General features: G+C 43.0%; 1 protein-coding gene across 10 annotated transcripts in view; it reads left to right on the top strand.

The window, feature by feature from the left end:
- LOC129826514 (autism susceptibility gene 2 protein-like) overlaps positions 1-15239 on the top strand; it is a 472035-nt gene that overhangs the window by 116261 nt on the left and 340535 nt on the right. For all 10 annotated transcript variants that reach the window (XM_055887324.1, XM_055887330.1, XM_055887332.1 and 7 more), the window contains exon 2: positions 1-212. This exon is cut by the window's left edge and continues 64 nt beyond it. In XM_055887324.1, coding sequence (XP_055743299.1) covers positions 1-212 — 212 coding nt within the window. The remainder of the gene's footprint in view (positions 213-15239) is intronic.

Consider the following 15239-nt stretch of genomic DNA (forward strand, 5'->3'; position numbering starts at 1 on the left):
AGAAGAAGAAGGAGAAGGAGAGGTGGAGAGAGGAGAAACAGCAGCAGGAGACGGTGGTGAAGAGACAGAAGGAGGAGAATGAGGAGGAGGAGAATGTCATGCCCCTGTCCCTAGACCCCCTGGAGAACGGCTTCATCAACCACGCCCAGAGAGAGCAGGAGAGGATGAACGACAGGCTGCTGAAGAAAACCTACTCCAAGAAGAACAAACAGGTCTGTTTTATTTCACCTTCATTTATTCAGGAAGTCCCATTGAGGTCAGAAGACCTATTTTACAAGGGAGACCTGAGTGCTGTGTGCTGTTGGTCTATTGCGGTTGATTCATCAGTTGATTTGATCATTTGAATGCATATTCCGAAGGCTTATTATTCTATTGTGGTCCTGTTAGTGTTGTTTCTCATTCTGTATGTACCGGGGCAGCACTGTGCAATGATTCACTCTCTGTGTTGGAAGTTCCTCCCTGCCCAGACTGAATGATGCCAGTACTGATGGCACGAGGGCAGCTTGTACTGCTAGGCCATTTGAGTCATAGTTTGGCACAGGGAGATATATTCCGACCACATCTATGTACTAACAGTTTGCTGCTCTCTCTCACAATGCCTCTCCACCATGTGACCTACTTGTGTGAATGTACTGACATGTATGTCTAACTGATAGATGCACGCACACACACTACATTTTCATGTTTTTAAATGTATGTAAATTGTAAAGTCTTTTGTCTGTTATATGTCAGACCCCAGTAAGACTAGCTGTTGCCATTGGCATCAGCTAAAGGGGATCCTAATAAATCCCCATCTTCCTCTGTCCTTACCTACCTATCTCCCACCTCCCTCCCTAACTCCCTCCCTACCCCTCCTCCCCCTCTCTTCTTTCTCCTCCAGTTATGCTATCTGCATTGACCTGCTTTTACTCATCACATATGCGTCTGCTACCGTTTATTATCTATCTATTCTAGTCACTTTACCCCTACCTATAAGTCAGAAGTTTACATACACTTAGGTTGGAGTCATTAAAACTTGTTTTTCAACCAGTCCACAAATTTCTTGTTAACAAACTATAGTTTTGACAAATCGGTTAGGACATCTACTTTGTGCATGACACAAGTAATTTTTCCAACAATTGTTTACAGACAAATTATTTCACTTATAATTCACTGTATCACAATTCCAGTGGGTCAGAAGTTTACATACACTGAGTTGAATGTGCCTTTAAACAGCTTGGAATATTCCAGAAAATGATGACATGGATTTAGAAGCTTCTGATAGGCTAATTGACATAATTTGAGTCAATTGGAGGTGTACCTGTGGATGTATTTCAAGGCCTACCTTCAAAGTCAGTGCCTCTTTGCTTGTCATCATGGGAAAATCAAAAGAAATCAAGACCTCAGAAAATAAATTGTAAACCACCACAAGTCTGGTTCATCCTTGGGAGCAATTTCCAAACACCTGAAGGTACCACGTTCATCTGTACAAACAAAAGTATACAAGTATAAACATGCAGCCGCCATACCGCTCAGGAAGGAGACTCGTTCTGTCTCCTAGAGATGAACGTACTTTGGTGCTTAAAAAAAAGTGCAAATCAATCCCAGAACAACAGCAAAGGACCCTGTGAAGATGCTGGAGGAAACAGGTACAAAGAGTATCTATATCCACAGTAAACCGAGTCCTATATTGACATATCCTGAAAGGCCGCTCAGCAAGGAAGAAGCCACTGCTCCAAAACCGCCATAAAAAGCCAGACTACGGTTTGCAACTGCACATGGGGACGAAGATCGTACTTTTTGGAGAAATGTCCTCTGGTCTGATGAAACAAAAATAGAACTGTTTGGTCATATTGACCATCGTTATGTTTGGAGGAAAAAGGGGGAGGCTTGCAAGCTCAAGAACACCATCCCAACCGTGAAGCACGGGGGTGGCAGCATCATGTTGTGGGGGTGCTTTGCTGCAGGAGGGACTGGTGCACTTCACAAAATAGAGGGCGTCAAGAGGAAGCAAAATTATGTGGATATATTGAAGCAACATCTCAAGACATCAGTCAAGAAGTTAAAGCTTGGTCGTAAATGGGTCTTCCAAATGACAATGACCCCAAGCATACTTCCAAAGTTGTGGCAAAATGACTTAAGGACAACAAAGTCAAGGTATTGGAGTGGCCATCACAAAGCACCGACCTCATCCGATAGAAAATGTGTGGGCAGAACTGAAAAAGCGTGTGCGAGCAAGGAGGCCTACAAACCTGACTCAGTTACACCAGCTCTGCCAGGAGGAATGGGCCAAAATTCACCCAACTTATTGTGGGAAGGTTGTGGAAGGCTACCCGAAATGTTTGACCCAAGTTAAACAATTTCAAGGCAATGCTACCAAATACTAATTGACTGTATGTAAACTTCTAACTCACTGGGAATGTGATGAAAGAAACAAAAGCTGAAATAAATAATTCTCTCTACTATTATTCTGACTATTATTACTATTATTCTGACATTTCACATTCTTAAAATAAAGAGGTGATCCTAACTGGCCTAAGACAGAGAATTTTTACTCTGATTAAATGTCAGGAAAAACTAAGTCTACACCTGTTGTTGTTTACGAAGCATGTGACAAATGTTTTATTTTTGGGGGGTTATCAGGCTCGCCCATTGCAGCTCCAAAGCACCTGTGGAATCTAGTGCTTATAAAACAAGGTGCTCCAGATGGGAATGGGGTTTGATGAGAGCCTTTGTGTTTTATCTCCAACTGAATATGTCCTCGGCACCAGTGGAAACTGATGATATTATAGGCCATGTGGTAACTTAGTTCTTTCCTCACTGATAACACGCACACACACGCATACGTAGGCACTCACACACGGACACACACCCGCATACGTAGGTACTCGCACACGGACACACACACGTGCGCGAACACATGCGTGTGCAGCTGCGAACACGCACTTCTTTCATACTGTGGTAATTGTAGTGGGGAAGGAAACCTCAACAAAGCAGCCATCTGGATATAAAAGTGTTTATGTACGTGTACGTGTGTGTAGTTGTCCGTATAGCTTCTTTGATATGAAGGAGAAGTGAGGGGGTCGTTATAAAAGCCTTCAAAGACCCTCTGATAATGCTGCTTTTTAAAGGAACTTGAATAGAGAGCTTTCTGCTTGATGTAGAAGGGTCAAATACAGTCAACAGATTTTTCACAGTAACACCCTGGGGTCAAAAGAGGAACATTTTTCCAAATGGCACCCTATTCCCTTTATAGTACACTACTTTTGACCAGGAGCCGGATTCACAAGAATAAATGTCTTCTTAACTGCCATGTTTTCCTTAACTATAGACTTAAGAAGAAAGTTAAGCAAATTGCTATTCATCAAAAAGGTTATTGGAAATGATCTTGTGCTATTTCTTATGTTTCTCCTTAAAGTTAAGAAGAAATTAGAATCTTCAAAATAAAGTTCTTAGAAATGTTCTTAAATCTCAAGATTGTTAAACCCTCAGGGTTTAGAGAAAAGGCTCATGAAATAAAAAGCTCATGAAAACAATTGAACATGTTGAATTCACTCACAAACTTCATCTGAAAGTTTCAGTATTTATTTTAAACCCAATAACATGTTTTAGAACAGCAATCTCAGTTGGAAATTTGCTAACATGATTGCCATTGCTAGCTAGATAGTTAGCTAAATTGGTTGCCTATTAACAAACACATCTTAATCTTAAGAAGAAACGTAAGAAGATATTTGAGGAGTTCGTAAGAAAATCATTAAATCTTAAGAAATTGTTGAGGAATTGCACTTACGAAATATCTTATGAACCGGGCCCAGGGCTCTGCAATTTGGGATGTGTCCTTAGAGTGAGGCTCTAACTATTATGTCTGTATGTAAGAGATTAACTTCTTATGGCTGGGGGCAGTATTGAGTAGCTTGGATGAATAAGGTGCCCAGAGTAAACTGCCTGCTACTCATTCCCAGTTGCTAATATATGCGTATTATCAATAGATTTGGATAGAAAACACTCTGAAGTTTCTAAAACTGTTTGAATGAGGTCTGTGAGTATAACATAACTCATATGGCAGGCAAAAACCTGAGAAAGAATCAAACCAGGAAGTGGGAAATCTGAGGTTTGTAGGTTTTCAACTCTTTGCCTATCGAATATACAGTGGGATATTGGTCATATTGCACTTCCTAAGGCTTCCACTAGATGTCAACATTCTTTAGAACCTTGTTTGATGCTTCTACTGTGAAGGAGGGGGGAATGAGGGCTCTTTGAGTCAGTGGTCTGGCAGAGAGCCACGAGCTGACCACGCGCGTTCACGTGAGAGAGTTAGCTTGCGTTCCATTGCATTTCTGAAGACAAAGGAATTCTCCGGTTGGAACATTATTGAAGATTTATGTTAAAAGATTGATTCTATACTTCATTTGAGATGTTTCTACGAACTGTAATATGACTTTTCGTTCGAACTTTTGCCTGGACCTGCCCGCGCGTCGTGAGTTTGGATTGTGTACTGAACGCGCGAACAAAAACGAAAACGAGGTATTTGAACATAAATGATGGACTTTATGGAACAAATCAAACATTTATTGTGGAACTGGGATTCCTGAGAGTGCATTCTGATGAAGATCATCAAAGGTAAGTGAATATTTATAATGCTATTCTGACATCTGTTGTCTGTTGAGACATCTGTTGTCTGTTGACACAACATGGCGGATATCTTTATGGTTGTTTTGGGCTCTGAGCACTGTACTCAGATTATAGCATGGTTTGCTTTCTCTGTAAAGTTTTTTTGAAATCTGACACAGCGGATGCATTAAGGAGAGGTTTATCTGAAGTTCCATGTATAATACTTGTATCTTTTATCAATGTTTATTATGAGTATTTCTGTAAATTGATAAGACTCTGCAAAATCCCCAGATGTTTTGGAGGCAAAACATTACTGAACATAACGCGCCAATGTAAACTGAGATTTTTGGATATAAATATGATATATTGTGCTTTCGTCGTAAAGCCTTTTTGAAATCGGTTTATGTTTAAAATGGTGTAAAATACTCATGTGTCTGAGGAATTTTAATTATGAGATTTCTGTTGTTTTGAATTTGGCGCCCTGCACTTTCACTGGCTGTTGTTATATCGATCCCGTTAACGGGATCCCAGCCTTATGATTAACAGGGTTTGATGTCAGCGTTTGGCCCTTGTGAATTTGGAGGAGCTCCGTGTGCTTTTTATTTCCCCCTCACTGAACCAGCCGAATATTAGAAGGAGTGCACTTAGCTAAGACTGTTTATTCGACTGCATCAATTACTGTAGGGCCTTCTGTCCTTTCTCCTCTCTCCTCTAGTTTTGCCTGACTCGCTCTCACGTCAGTCAGTGAAGAGATGTCCTTTCTGTCCCCACTGTGTTGTTTTGTAGCTCCCTCTCACTAAAGCGAGACATCACCGTTGTTTGATAAAATCCTTGACATGACATCGACGTCTTGTTCCCAGACAAATTAAACAACTTTTTTGCTCGCTTTGAGGACAATACAGCGCCACTGACACGACCCGCTATTAAATCCTGTGGGCTCTCCTTTTCCATGGCCAACGTGAGTAAAACATTTAAACGTGTTAACCCTCGCAAGGCTGCCGGCCCAGAAGGCATCCCTAGCTGCATCCTCAGAGCATGCGCAGACCAACTGGCTGGTGTGTTTATGGACATATTCAATCACTCCCTATCCCAGTCTGTTGTCACCACATGCTTCAAGATGGCTACCATTTTTCCTGTTTCCAAGAAAGCTAAGGTAACTGAACTAAATGACTATCGCCCTGTTGCACTCACTTCTGTCATCATGAAGTGCTTTGAGAGACTAGTTAACTTCTCTGGGATATGTGGGATGCTAACGTCCCTCTTGGCCAAAAGTCAGTCAAAATGCAGAGCGCCAAATTCAAATAAATTACTATAAAAATCAAACTTAAATGAAATCACACATGAAAAATACCAAATTAAAGCTACACTTGTTGTGAATCCAGCCAACATGTCGGATTTCAAAAAGGATTTACGGCCTAAGCACATCCTGCGATTATGTTAGGTCAGTACATAGCCACAGAAAAACCCAGCCATTTTTCCAGCCAAAGAGAAGAGTAACAAAAAGCAGAAATAGAGATAAAATGAATCACTAACCTTTGATGATCTTCATCAGATGACAATCATAGGACTTCATGTTACACAATACATGTATGTTTTGTTCGGTAAAGTTCATATTTATATCCAAAAATCTGAGTTTAGGCGGGATGCTACTGTCTCACTTGGCCAAAAGCCAGAGAAAATGCAGAGCGCCAAATTAAAATAAATTACTATAAAAATCAAACTTTCATTAAATCACACATGAAATATACCAAATTAAAGCTACACTGGTTGTGAATCCAGCCAACATGTCAGAATTCAAATAGGCTTTTCGGCGAAAGCAAACGATGCTATTATCTGAGTTAGCACCATAGTAAACAAAGAGAGATAAGCATATTTCAACTCTACAGGCGCGACACAAAACGCAGAAATAAAAATATAATTCATGCCTTACCTTTGACGAGCTTCTGTTGTTGGCACTCCATTATGTCCCATAAACATCACAAATGGTCCTTTTGTTCGATTAATTCCGTCGATATATATCCAAAATGTCCATTTATTTGGCGCGTTTGATCCAGAAAAACACCGGTTCCAACTTGTGAAACGTGACTACAAATGATCTCAAAAGTTACCTGTAAACTTTGCCAAATCATTTCAAACTACTTTTGTAATACAACTTTAGGTATTTTTTAACGTAAATAATCGATAAAATTGAAGACGGGATGATCTGTGTTCAATACAGGATTAAAACAAACTGTAGCTAGCTTTCTGGTCATGCGCCTCTAACTAACATGACACTTCCAGTGATCCTCGTTCAAAATGGCCGTACTTCTTCATTACACAAAGGAAAAACCCTCAACCAATTTCTAAAGACTGTTGACATCCAGTGGAAGCGGTAGGAACTGCAAGAAGGTCAATTGGAAATTTGGATTCCAAATGAAAATCCATTGAAAAGAGAGTGACCTCAAAAGAAAAAAATCTGAATGGTTTGTCCTCGGGGTTTTGCCTGCTAAATAAGTTCTGTTATACTCACAGACATGATTCAAACAGTTTTAGAAACTTCAGAGTGTTTTCTATCCAAATCTACTAATGATATGCATATCTTATCTTCTGGGGATGAGCATCTGGCAGTTTAATTTGGGCACACAGACAGCATGGTGAAGAAGGCGCAGCAGCGCCTTTTCAACATCAGGAGGCTGGAGAAATTTGGCTTGTCACCTAAAACACACAAACTTTTACAGATGCACAATCGAGAGCTGTCGGGCTGTATCACCATCTGGTACGGTAACTGCACCGCCCTCAACCGCAAGCCTCTCCAGAGGGTAGTGCGGTCTGCACAGTGCATCACCGGGGGCAAACTATCTGCCCTCCATGACATTTACAGCACCCGATGTCACAGGAAGGCCAAAAAGATCATCAAGGATAACAACCACCCGAGCAACTGCCTGTTCACCCCGCTATCATCCAGAAGGCGAGGTCAGTACAGGTGCATCAAAGCTGGAACCGAGAGACTGAAAACAGCTTCTCTCATGGCCATCAGACTGTTAAATTGCCATCACCAACAAAGCGGCTGCTGCCACCAACATGCAGACTCAAATCTCTGGCCACTTTAATAAATTGACTTATTAAAGGTATCACTAGTCACATTAAATAACGCCACTTTAAGAATGTTTACATATCCTACATCACTCATCTCATATGTATATACTGCTCTATACCATCTACTGCATCTTGCCTATGCCACACGGCCATCGCTCATTCATATATACATTGTCATGAACCGGCTCGAAGCCCGTAACAAAAAGGGAGACAGACAAAGTGGAGATAAAGAAAAACAAAATATATTTATTAACTGGAGTAAATACAATTAACAATTGTGTGTGTGTTTAGTCAGTAGTGTAAGTGAGTGGTCGCATGTTTACATGTGATAATAAGCGGTGTTGAAAGGTGCCAACGTAAACAAACCAAATAGCCACAAAAATGCCACAACCAAAATCTGTCTGTGCCTGCATGGAGAGAGTCTCCTCACTGAATGGGGAAGAGGTGCATTTATCCTGGGACACACCCGAGCCCAGGTGTGTCCCATTTCACTGCCGACCCTCCCGGCTCCGCCCACCGACATCCTATTAAAACAAGAGCAAAGAGAGAATTTGACAGACAGAGTGGGAGGGTCGTCACAACATATTCTTATTCATCCCTTACGTATGTGTGTATAATGTATTGTGAATTTGTTAGATTACTTGTTAGATATTACTGCGATGTCGGAACTTGATGCACAAGCATTTCGCTAAACTCGCATTAACATCTGCTAACAATGTGTATGTGACCCAATAAAATTTGATTTGATTTGATGATGAATTGAGACAACTAAGGGTGTTGTGATCTTCAATAACATCACAACTGGTTATGAAAACACACAAGAAAATGATGACTGTAGTGAAAGAACATTCCTGCCCACTGCCCAGCCATACACACACATCATCATCCTCTTCTCTCCCAGCCTGCTGCTTGGCTTAGCATCTTATTAGTGTTGTTCTCTGGCCCTCTGAGTGGTAAACACTATCTCACTAATGTGATATGGTAATGTCTAAATCAGGGGTTAAAACCGGTTCAGGGAACAGAACTGAACACCGGAAAATAACAACATTTTTCAAGGAACAGAATCAGAACCGTGAACTAAAATGATCAATACTGTTCATGGGAACCGGTTAATAATGTTATTTGAGGTTCCGGGCATTTTTTTTCAGTCCCACAAAAACCACAACAAGGTGCCTATGCAAAGCCCTCCCTCTGTCAATCAGGATCCTCCTGTCTGCCTGCCAGCTGAACATCTTTGCCAGTGTGTGTGCTGTAGGTTGCCTGCCCCTCCCAGCCGAAGCATAGCAGTAGCCTCCTGATGTTACAAGCAGGATTCTTTATTAGAGAACAATGGATTCACTTTCATTGTTAGTTAGGGATACTATAGTTATCACATTTCCCATAGGATTTATTTACTACAAAAAGGTAAGATGTGTTTTTAATTCTGGTTCACACACAAACTTGTTAGCTAACTAGCTAGTTCAAAGACATTCAAAGTTCCTCCATAGAACCCGCTCCTCCGTAGGTATAACTCTGTGGGGCTAATTTCAGATAACGCATGTCATCACATTATGCCCAGCGTTTCAAGCCAAGCCTCCTCCACCCTCTCTCACTCTCTCTCCACCCAATACATTTCAGTTGCATCTTGCGCACTACACTTGTCTTTCCATTACGCATGTAAACAACTCACTGAGACATCGCTTGCCCGCTACATAGCAAGTTGCTCTATCCGCACTGCATGATTGGTGAAGTAATTTAATGTAAAAAAAGGGGGATTTAAAAAGGAACAGGAGGGAACCGGTATAAACCGGTGCTTTTTTGGGGTTCGAACCGGTTAAGAACTTTATTTTGCTGGTTGGAACAGTGGAATGGAAAAAATAATGGTTCTGTTCAGAACCAAACGATTGGAAAATAATTTTGGTTTTAACCCCTGTTCTGAACCAACCTTGATCTATTAGTGCCACTATAAACCCTTTGGACGTCAGGACTGACCCAGAGCCACACTATCAGCCTATGAGCCTGTGTGTGTATCAGGCTGTATCATGTACAGTTGAAGTCGGAAGTTTACATACACCTTAGCCAATATCACGCCCTGACCTTAGAGATCCTTTTTATGTCTCTATTTTGGTTGGTCAGGGCATGAGTTGGGGTGGGCATTCTATGTTTTTGTTCTATGTTGTCTATTTCTATGTGTTTGGCCGGGTGTGGTTCTCAATCAGAGGCAGCTGTCTTTCGTTGTCTCTGATTGAGAACTATACTTTTCTCACCTGTGTTTTGTGGGTAGTTGTTTTCTGTTTTGTGTGAGTTCCTGACAGAACTGTTGCGTTTTGTTCCACTTTTCTTTTTTTGTTTCAGTGTTCAGGTTATTATTAAACACCATGAACATGTACCACGCTGCGCTTTGGTGCTACTGAGTAGGCGGGTAACTGTTGTGTTCACTGTCACTCCGCTGCTACTGAGTAGGCGGGTAACTGTTGTGTTCACTGTCACTCCGCTACTACTGAGTAGGCGGGCAACTGTTGTGTTCACTGTCACTCTGCTGCTACTGAGTAGGCGGGTAACTGTTGTGTTCACTGTCACTCCGCTACTACTGAGTAGGCGGGCAACTGTTGTGTTCACTGTCACTCCGCTACTACTGAGTAGGCGGGTAACTGTTGTGTTCACTGTCACTCTGCTGCTACTGAGTAGGCGGGCAACTGTTGTGTTCACTGTCACTCCGCTACTACTGAGTAGGCGGGCAACTGTTGTGTTCACTGTCACTCTGCTGCTACTGAGTAGGCGGGTAACTGTTGTGTTCACTGTCACTCTGCTGCTACTGAGTAGGCGGGTAACTGTTGTGTTCACTGTCACTCTGCTGCTACTGAGTAGGCGGGTAACTGTTATGTTCACTGTCACTCTGCTGCTACTGAGTAGGCGGGTAACTGTTGTGTTCACTGTCACTCTGCTGCTACTGAGTAGGCGGGTAACTGTTGTGTTCACTGTCACTCCGCTACTACTGAGTAGGCGGGTAACTGTTGTGTTCACTGTCAGTCTGCTGCTACTGAGTAGGCGGGTAACTGTTGTGTTCACTGTCACTCTGCTGCTACTGAGTAGGCGGGTAACTGTTGTGTTCACTGTCACTCTGCTGCTACTGAGTAGGCGGGTAACTGTTGTGTTCACTGTCACTCTGCTGCTACTGAGTAGGCGGGTAACTGTTGTGTTCACTGTCACTCCGCTACTACTGAGTAGGCGGGTAACTGTTGTGTTCACTGTCACTCCGCTGCTACTGAGTAGGCGGGTAACTGTTGTGTTCACTGTCACTCCGCTACTACTGAGTAGGCGGGTAACTGTTGTGTTCACTGTCAGTCTGCTGCTACTGAGTAGGCGGGCAACTGTTGTGTTCACTGTCACTCCGCTACTACTGAGTAGGCGGGTAACTGTTGTGTTCACTGTCAGTCTGCTGCTACTGAGTAGGCGGGCAACTGTTGTGTTCACTGTCACTCCGCTACTACTGAGTAGGCGGGTAACTGTTGTGTTCACTGTCACTCTGCTGCTACTGAGTAGGCGGGTAACTGTTGTGTTCACTGTCACTCCGCTGCTACTGAGTAGGCGGGTAACTGTTGTGTTCACTGTAATGGCGGCGGCTGGAGGTTGTAAAGCCTGAAATGGGGGAAAACTGTACAAGCTGTTACTTTGTCAAGTAATAAAGACCAAGGCCCAGGTTATCTGCTCTGTGTTTGAATGTCTTCATCCTCCTCTTCCTCCAGCTCCTCCCCCCTCCGCCTCCTCTTCCTCCCCCTCTCCTCCTCCTCAGCAGCAGAGCACACAGTCTCTCTCTAAATGGCCCTCATGACCACCCCACCAGTGTCAGCCATCAGTGTAGTGCACTCCTCCACTAGTCTCTGGGTCTGTAATGTAGCCATTTAGAGCTCTTTGTGATTGTGTGTTATGTAATTGGTTGATGGCTGTACATGGTGCTGTGTTAAGAGGGCTTTGGCCCCAGTGATTCAGGTTAACAATGGGACTCAAACAGGGTCATTATTAACAGAGCTGGGAATGAAAGGTTGCATGGAGCTGGAGCTAGGGTTATGTTCAGTAGGTACAAAACGGAAGAAAGGTTTTTGAAGTTGAGTTTAAAAGGGAGGTACTGGTGCTACCGGAACACGTTTTCCATTGCAACACGTTTTGCCCTAATGAACACATTCCAGGTGAGGTGTCAGTACTAAACTCTGCAGGGTAGTCTAGACTCACCGAGGAAGAGTAAAGAAACAGTCAGAGAGCGATGAGCAGAGGAGGGAGAGTGCTAATAGAAGTTGACAGACCAATTAGTGGGCTGCTTGTAACACATACATATGCATGATGCTGGGGCTAATTGTCTTTTGCAGCTGCATCAAAGAGAAGAGAAGAAAGAAGAGTGCTTAGCTGGCAGGGGCACTCTGCTCTCACTGCCTTCCTCTCTGTGTTGGCGCATGAGTTGAAGTAGAGTAGCAACTGTTAGCTCAGCATAAAGAAACAAGCAATATTTAAAAATGGCATTATGTTATATTATCTAATATTCTGTATTTATGTAGCACATACAAGACTGTGCAGATAATTTTATAAGAGGATGTCATTTAACTATTAAAGTCTATTATGGTCTAAACATAATCTAGCAAAAAGTAAAATGAAGAACAGGCTAGACTTTGTAGACATTTTCTAACTGACATTTCTATGTAAAATCTTACTTTAGCTACTCTGACTGGTGTGAATCCATTGGCTGAAAGTGTTTCCAGAGAAATCTAAATTATGTTTATTTTCTGCTCTGAGAGGCTTTCCTACCACACTCCGGAGTTTGTCTAAGGACTCCAGCCTCCCCAGCAGGCTCTAGTGTGGCTCGCCGTGTTTACTTTTGGACGTGAGCCTCTTGCCCAAGGTGCCAAGGGATGTCTGGGGAGCAGGGGGAAAATGTACTTTTGTCCCAGCCTCAGCTCTAGCCCTAACCCCTATCCCCTAGCCCCATTAGAGTTACATTTCTAAATTATTCTGCGTTTAGTAGTTAGGCTCTGATACCAAACCTTCTCCAACTCTTAACACCAGCCTTATACCCCAATCCCTAGACCCAGGTCTACTGTACTCCAGAACTACTGGACCTATCAGGACTCTCACAGGTACACATCAAACTCTCAGCACTGCACGCTTCTCAGCAAAAAAGAGAGCGAGTAAAAAACAGCCCAAATCTAATCACTCACACACTCAGCTCCAACACCCAGCTCCAACAACCTCTGGCCCGCCACGCTTAGATCAGGTGAATATTGCATGGGGTGGTAAGTCTTGATTAATGCCGGGACATGTTAGGAATTTGGCCGTGCAGGGCCCACACACGCACACACACACACACACACACACACACACACACACACACACACACACACACACACACACACACACACACACACACACACACACACACACACACACACACACACACACACACACACACACACACACACACACACACACACACACACACACACACACACACACCATCCCACCACTCCTCTCCTCTAGCAGGATGTTGACAACCCAGCAGTAGCACTTAGGGACAGTTAAGACAGGGAACATTGAATTAGCAAGGTTGAAGAGACTTGGCCTTTATGTAATGTCTGGTGCAGTAATGGTCTGAGTGACTAGACCAGCCTGAAGAGGCAACAGCCGCTGTAGAGGGAGACCGGCTCTTAGATCTTACATTTGACTGACGTTGCTGTTATGTTTTGATTGGTCTATAGTGGTGGTAGGTAGGCATAATGCTTTTAGTGGCCTGATGAAAGTGATTATATGCAGTCATTTTGGTTTCAGGTATTTTTGTAGCACTGTGATAATAAATGTATACGTACATTGAATGGTATAGTTATTCAATATAAGTATAAATGTGAATATTTTTTATTTATTTATTTTATTTCACCTTTATTTAACCAGGTAGTCAAATTGAGAACACGTTCTCATTTACAATTGCGACCTGGCCAAGATAAAGCAAAGCAGTTTGACACATACAACAACACATAGTTACACATGGAGTAAAACAAACATACAGTCAATAATACAGTGAAAAATAAGTCTATATACAATATGAGCAAGTGAGGTGAGATAAGGGAGGTGAAGGCAAACAAAATATATATATAAATAAATAAAAATATAAAAAGGCCATGGTGGCGAAGTAAATACAATATAGCAAGTAAAAAACACTGGAATGGTTGGTTTGCAGTGGAAGAAGGTGCAAAGTAGAGATAGAAATAATGGGGTGCAAAGGAGCAAAATAAATAAATACAGTAGGTAAAGAGGTAGTTGTTTGGGCTAAATTATAGATGGGCTATGTACAGGTGCAGTAATCTATGAGCTGCTCTGAAAGCTGGTGCTTAAAGCTAGTGAGGGAGATAAGTGTTTCCAGTTTCAGAGATTTTTGTAGTTCGTTCCAGTCATTGGCAGCAGAGAACTGGAAGGATAGGCGGCCAAAGGAAGAATTGGTTTTGGGGGTGACCAGAGAGATATACCTGCTGGAGCGCGTGCTACGGGTGGGCGTTGCTATGGTGACCAGCGAGCTGAGATAAGGGGGGACTTTACCTAGCAGGGTCTTGTAGATGACCTGGAGCCAGTGGGTTTGGCGACGAGTGTGAAGCGAGGGCCAGCCAACGAGAGCGTACAGGTCGCAGTGGTGGGTAGTATATGGGGCTTTGGTGACAAAACGGATGGCACTGTGATAGACTGCATCCAATTTATTGAGTAGGGTTTTGGAGGCTATTTTGTAAATGACATCACCGAAGTCGAGGATTGGTAGGATGGTCAGTTTTACAAGGGTATGTTTGGCAGCATGAGTGAAGGATGCTTTGTTGCGGAATAGGAAGCCGATTCTAGATTTAACTTTGGATTGGAGATGCTTGATGTGAGTCTGGAAGGAGAGTTTACAGTCTAACCAGACACCTAGGTATTTGTAGTTGTCCACATATTCTAAGTCAGAGCCGTCCAGAGTAGTGATGTTGGACAGGCGGGCAGGTGCAGGCAGCGATTGGTTGAAGAGCATGCATTTAGTTTTACTTGTATTTAAGAGCAATTGGAGGCCACGGAAGGAGAGTTGTATGGCATTGAAGCTCGCCTGGAGGGTTGTTAACACAGTGTCAAAAGAAGGGCCAGAAGTATACAGAATGGTGTCGTCTGCGTAGAGGTGGATCAGAGACTCACCAGCAGCAAGAGCGACATCATTGATGTATACAGAGAAGAGAGTCGGTCCAAGAATTGAACCCTGTGGCACCCCCATAGAGACTGCCAGAGGTCCGGACAACAGACCTTCCGATTTGACACACTGAACTCGATCAGAGAAGTAGTTGGTGAACCAGGCGAGGCAATCATTAGAGAAACCAAGGCTGTCGAGTCTGCCGATGAGCGGTTAAGATATCGTTTATGACCTTGAGCGTGGCTGAGGTGCACCCATGACCAGCTCTGAAACCAGATTGCATAGCGGAGAAGGTATGGTGGGATTCGAGATGGTCGGTAATCTGTTTGTTGACTTGGCTTTCGAAGACCTTAGAAAGGCAGCGTAGGATAGATATAGGTCTGTAGCAGTTTGGGTCTAGAGTGTCTCCCCC

Source organism: Salvelinus fontinalis, chromosome 28 (genome assembly GCF_029448725.1).
Source record: "Salvelinus fontinalis isolate EN_2023a chromosome 28, ASM2944872v1, whole genome shotgun sequence".
Taxonomy (NCBI): Eukaryota; Metazoa; Chordata; class Actinopteri; order Salmoniformes; family Salmonidae; genus Salvelinus; species Salvelinus fontinalis.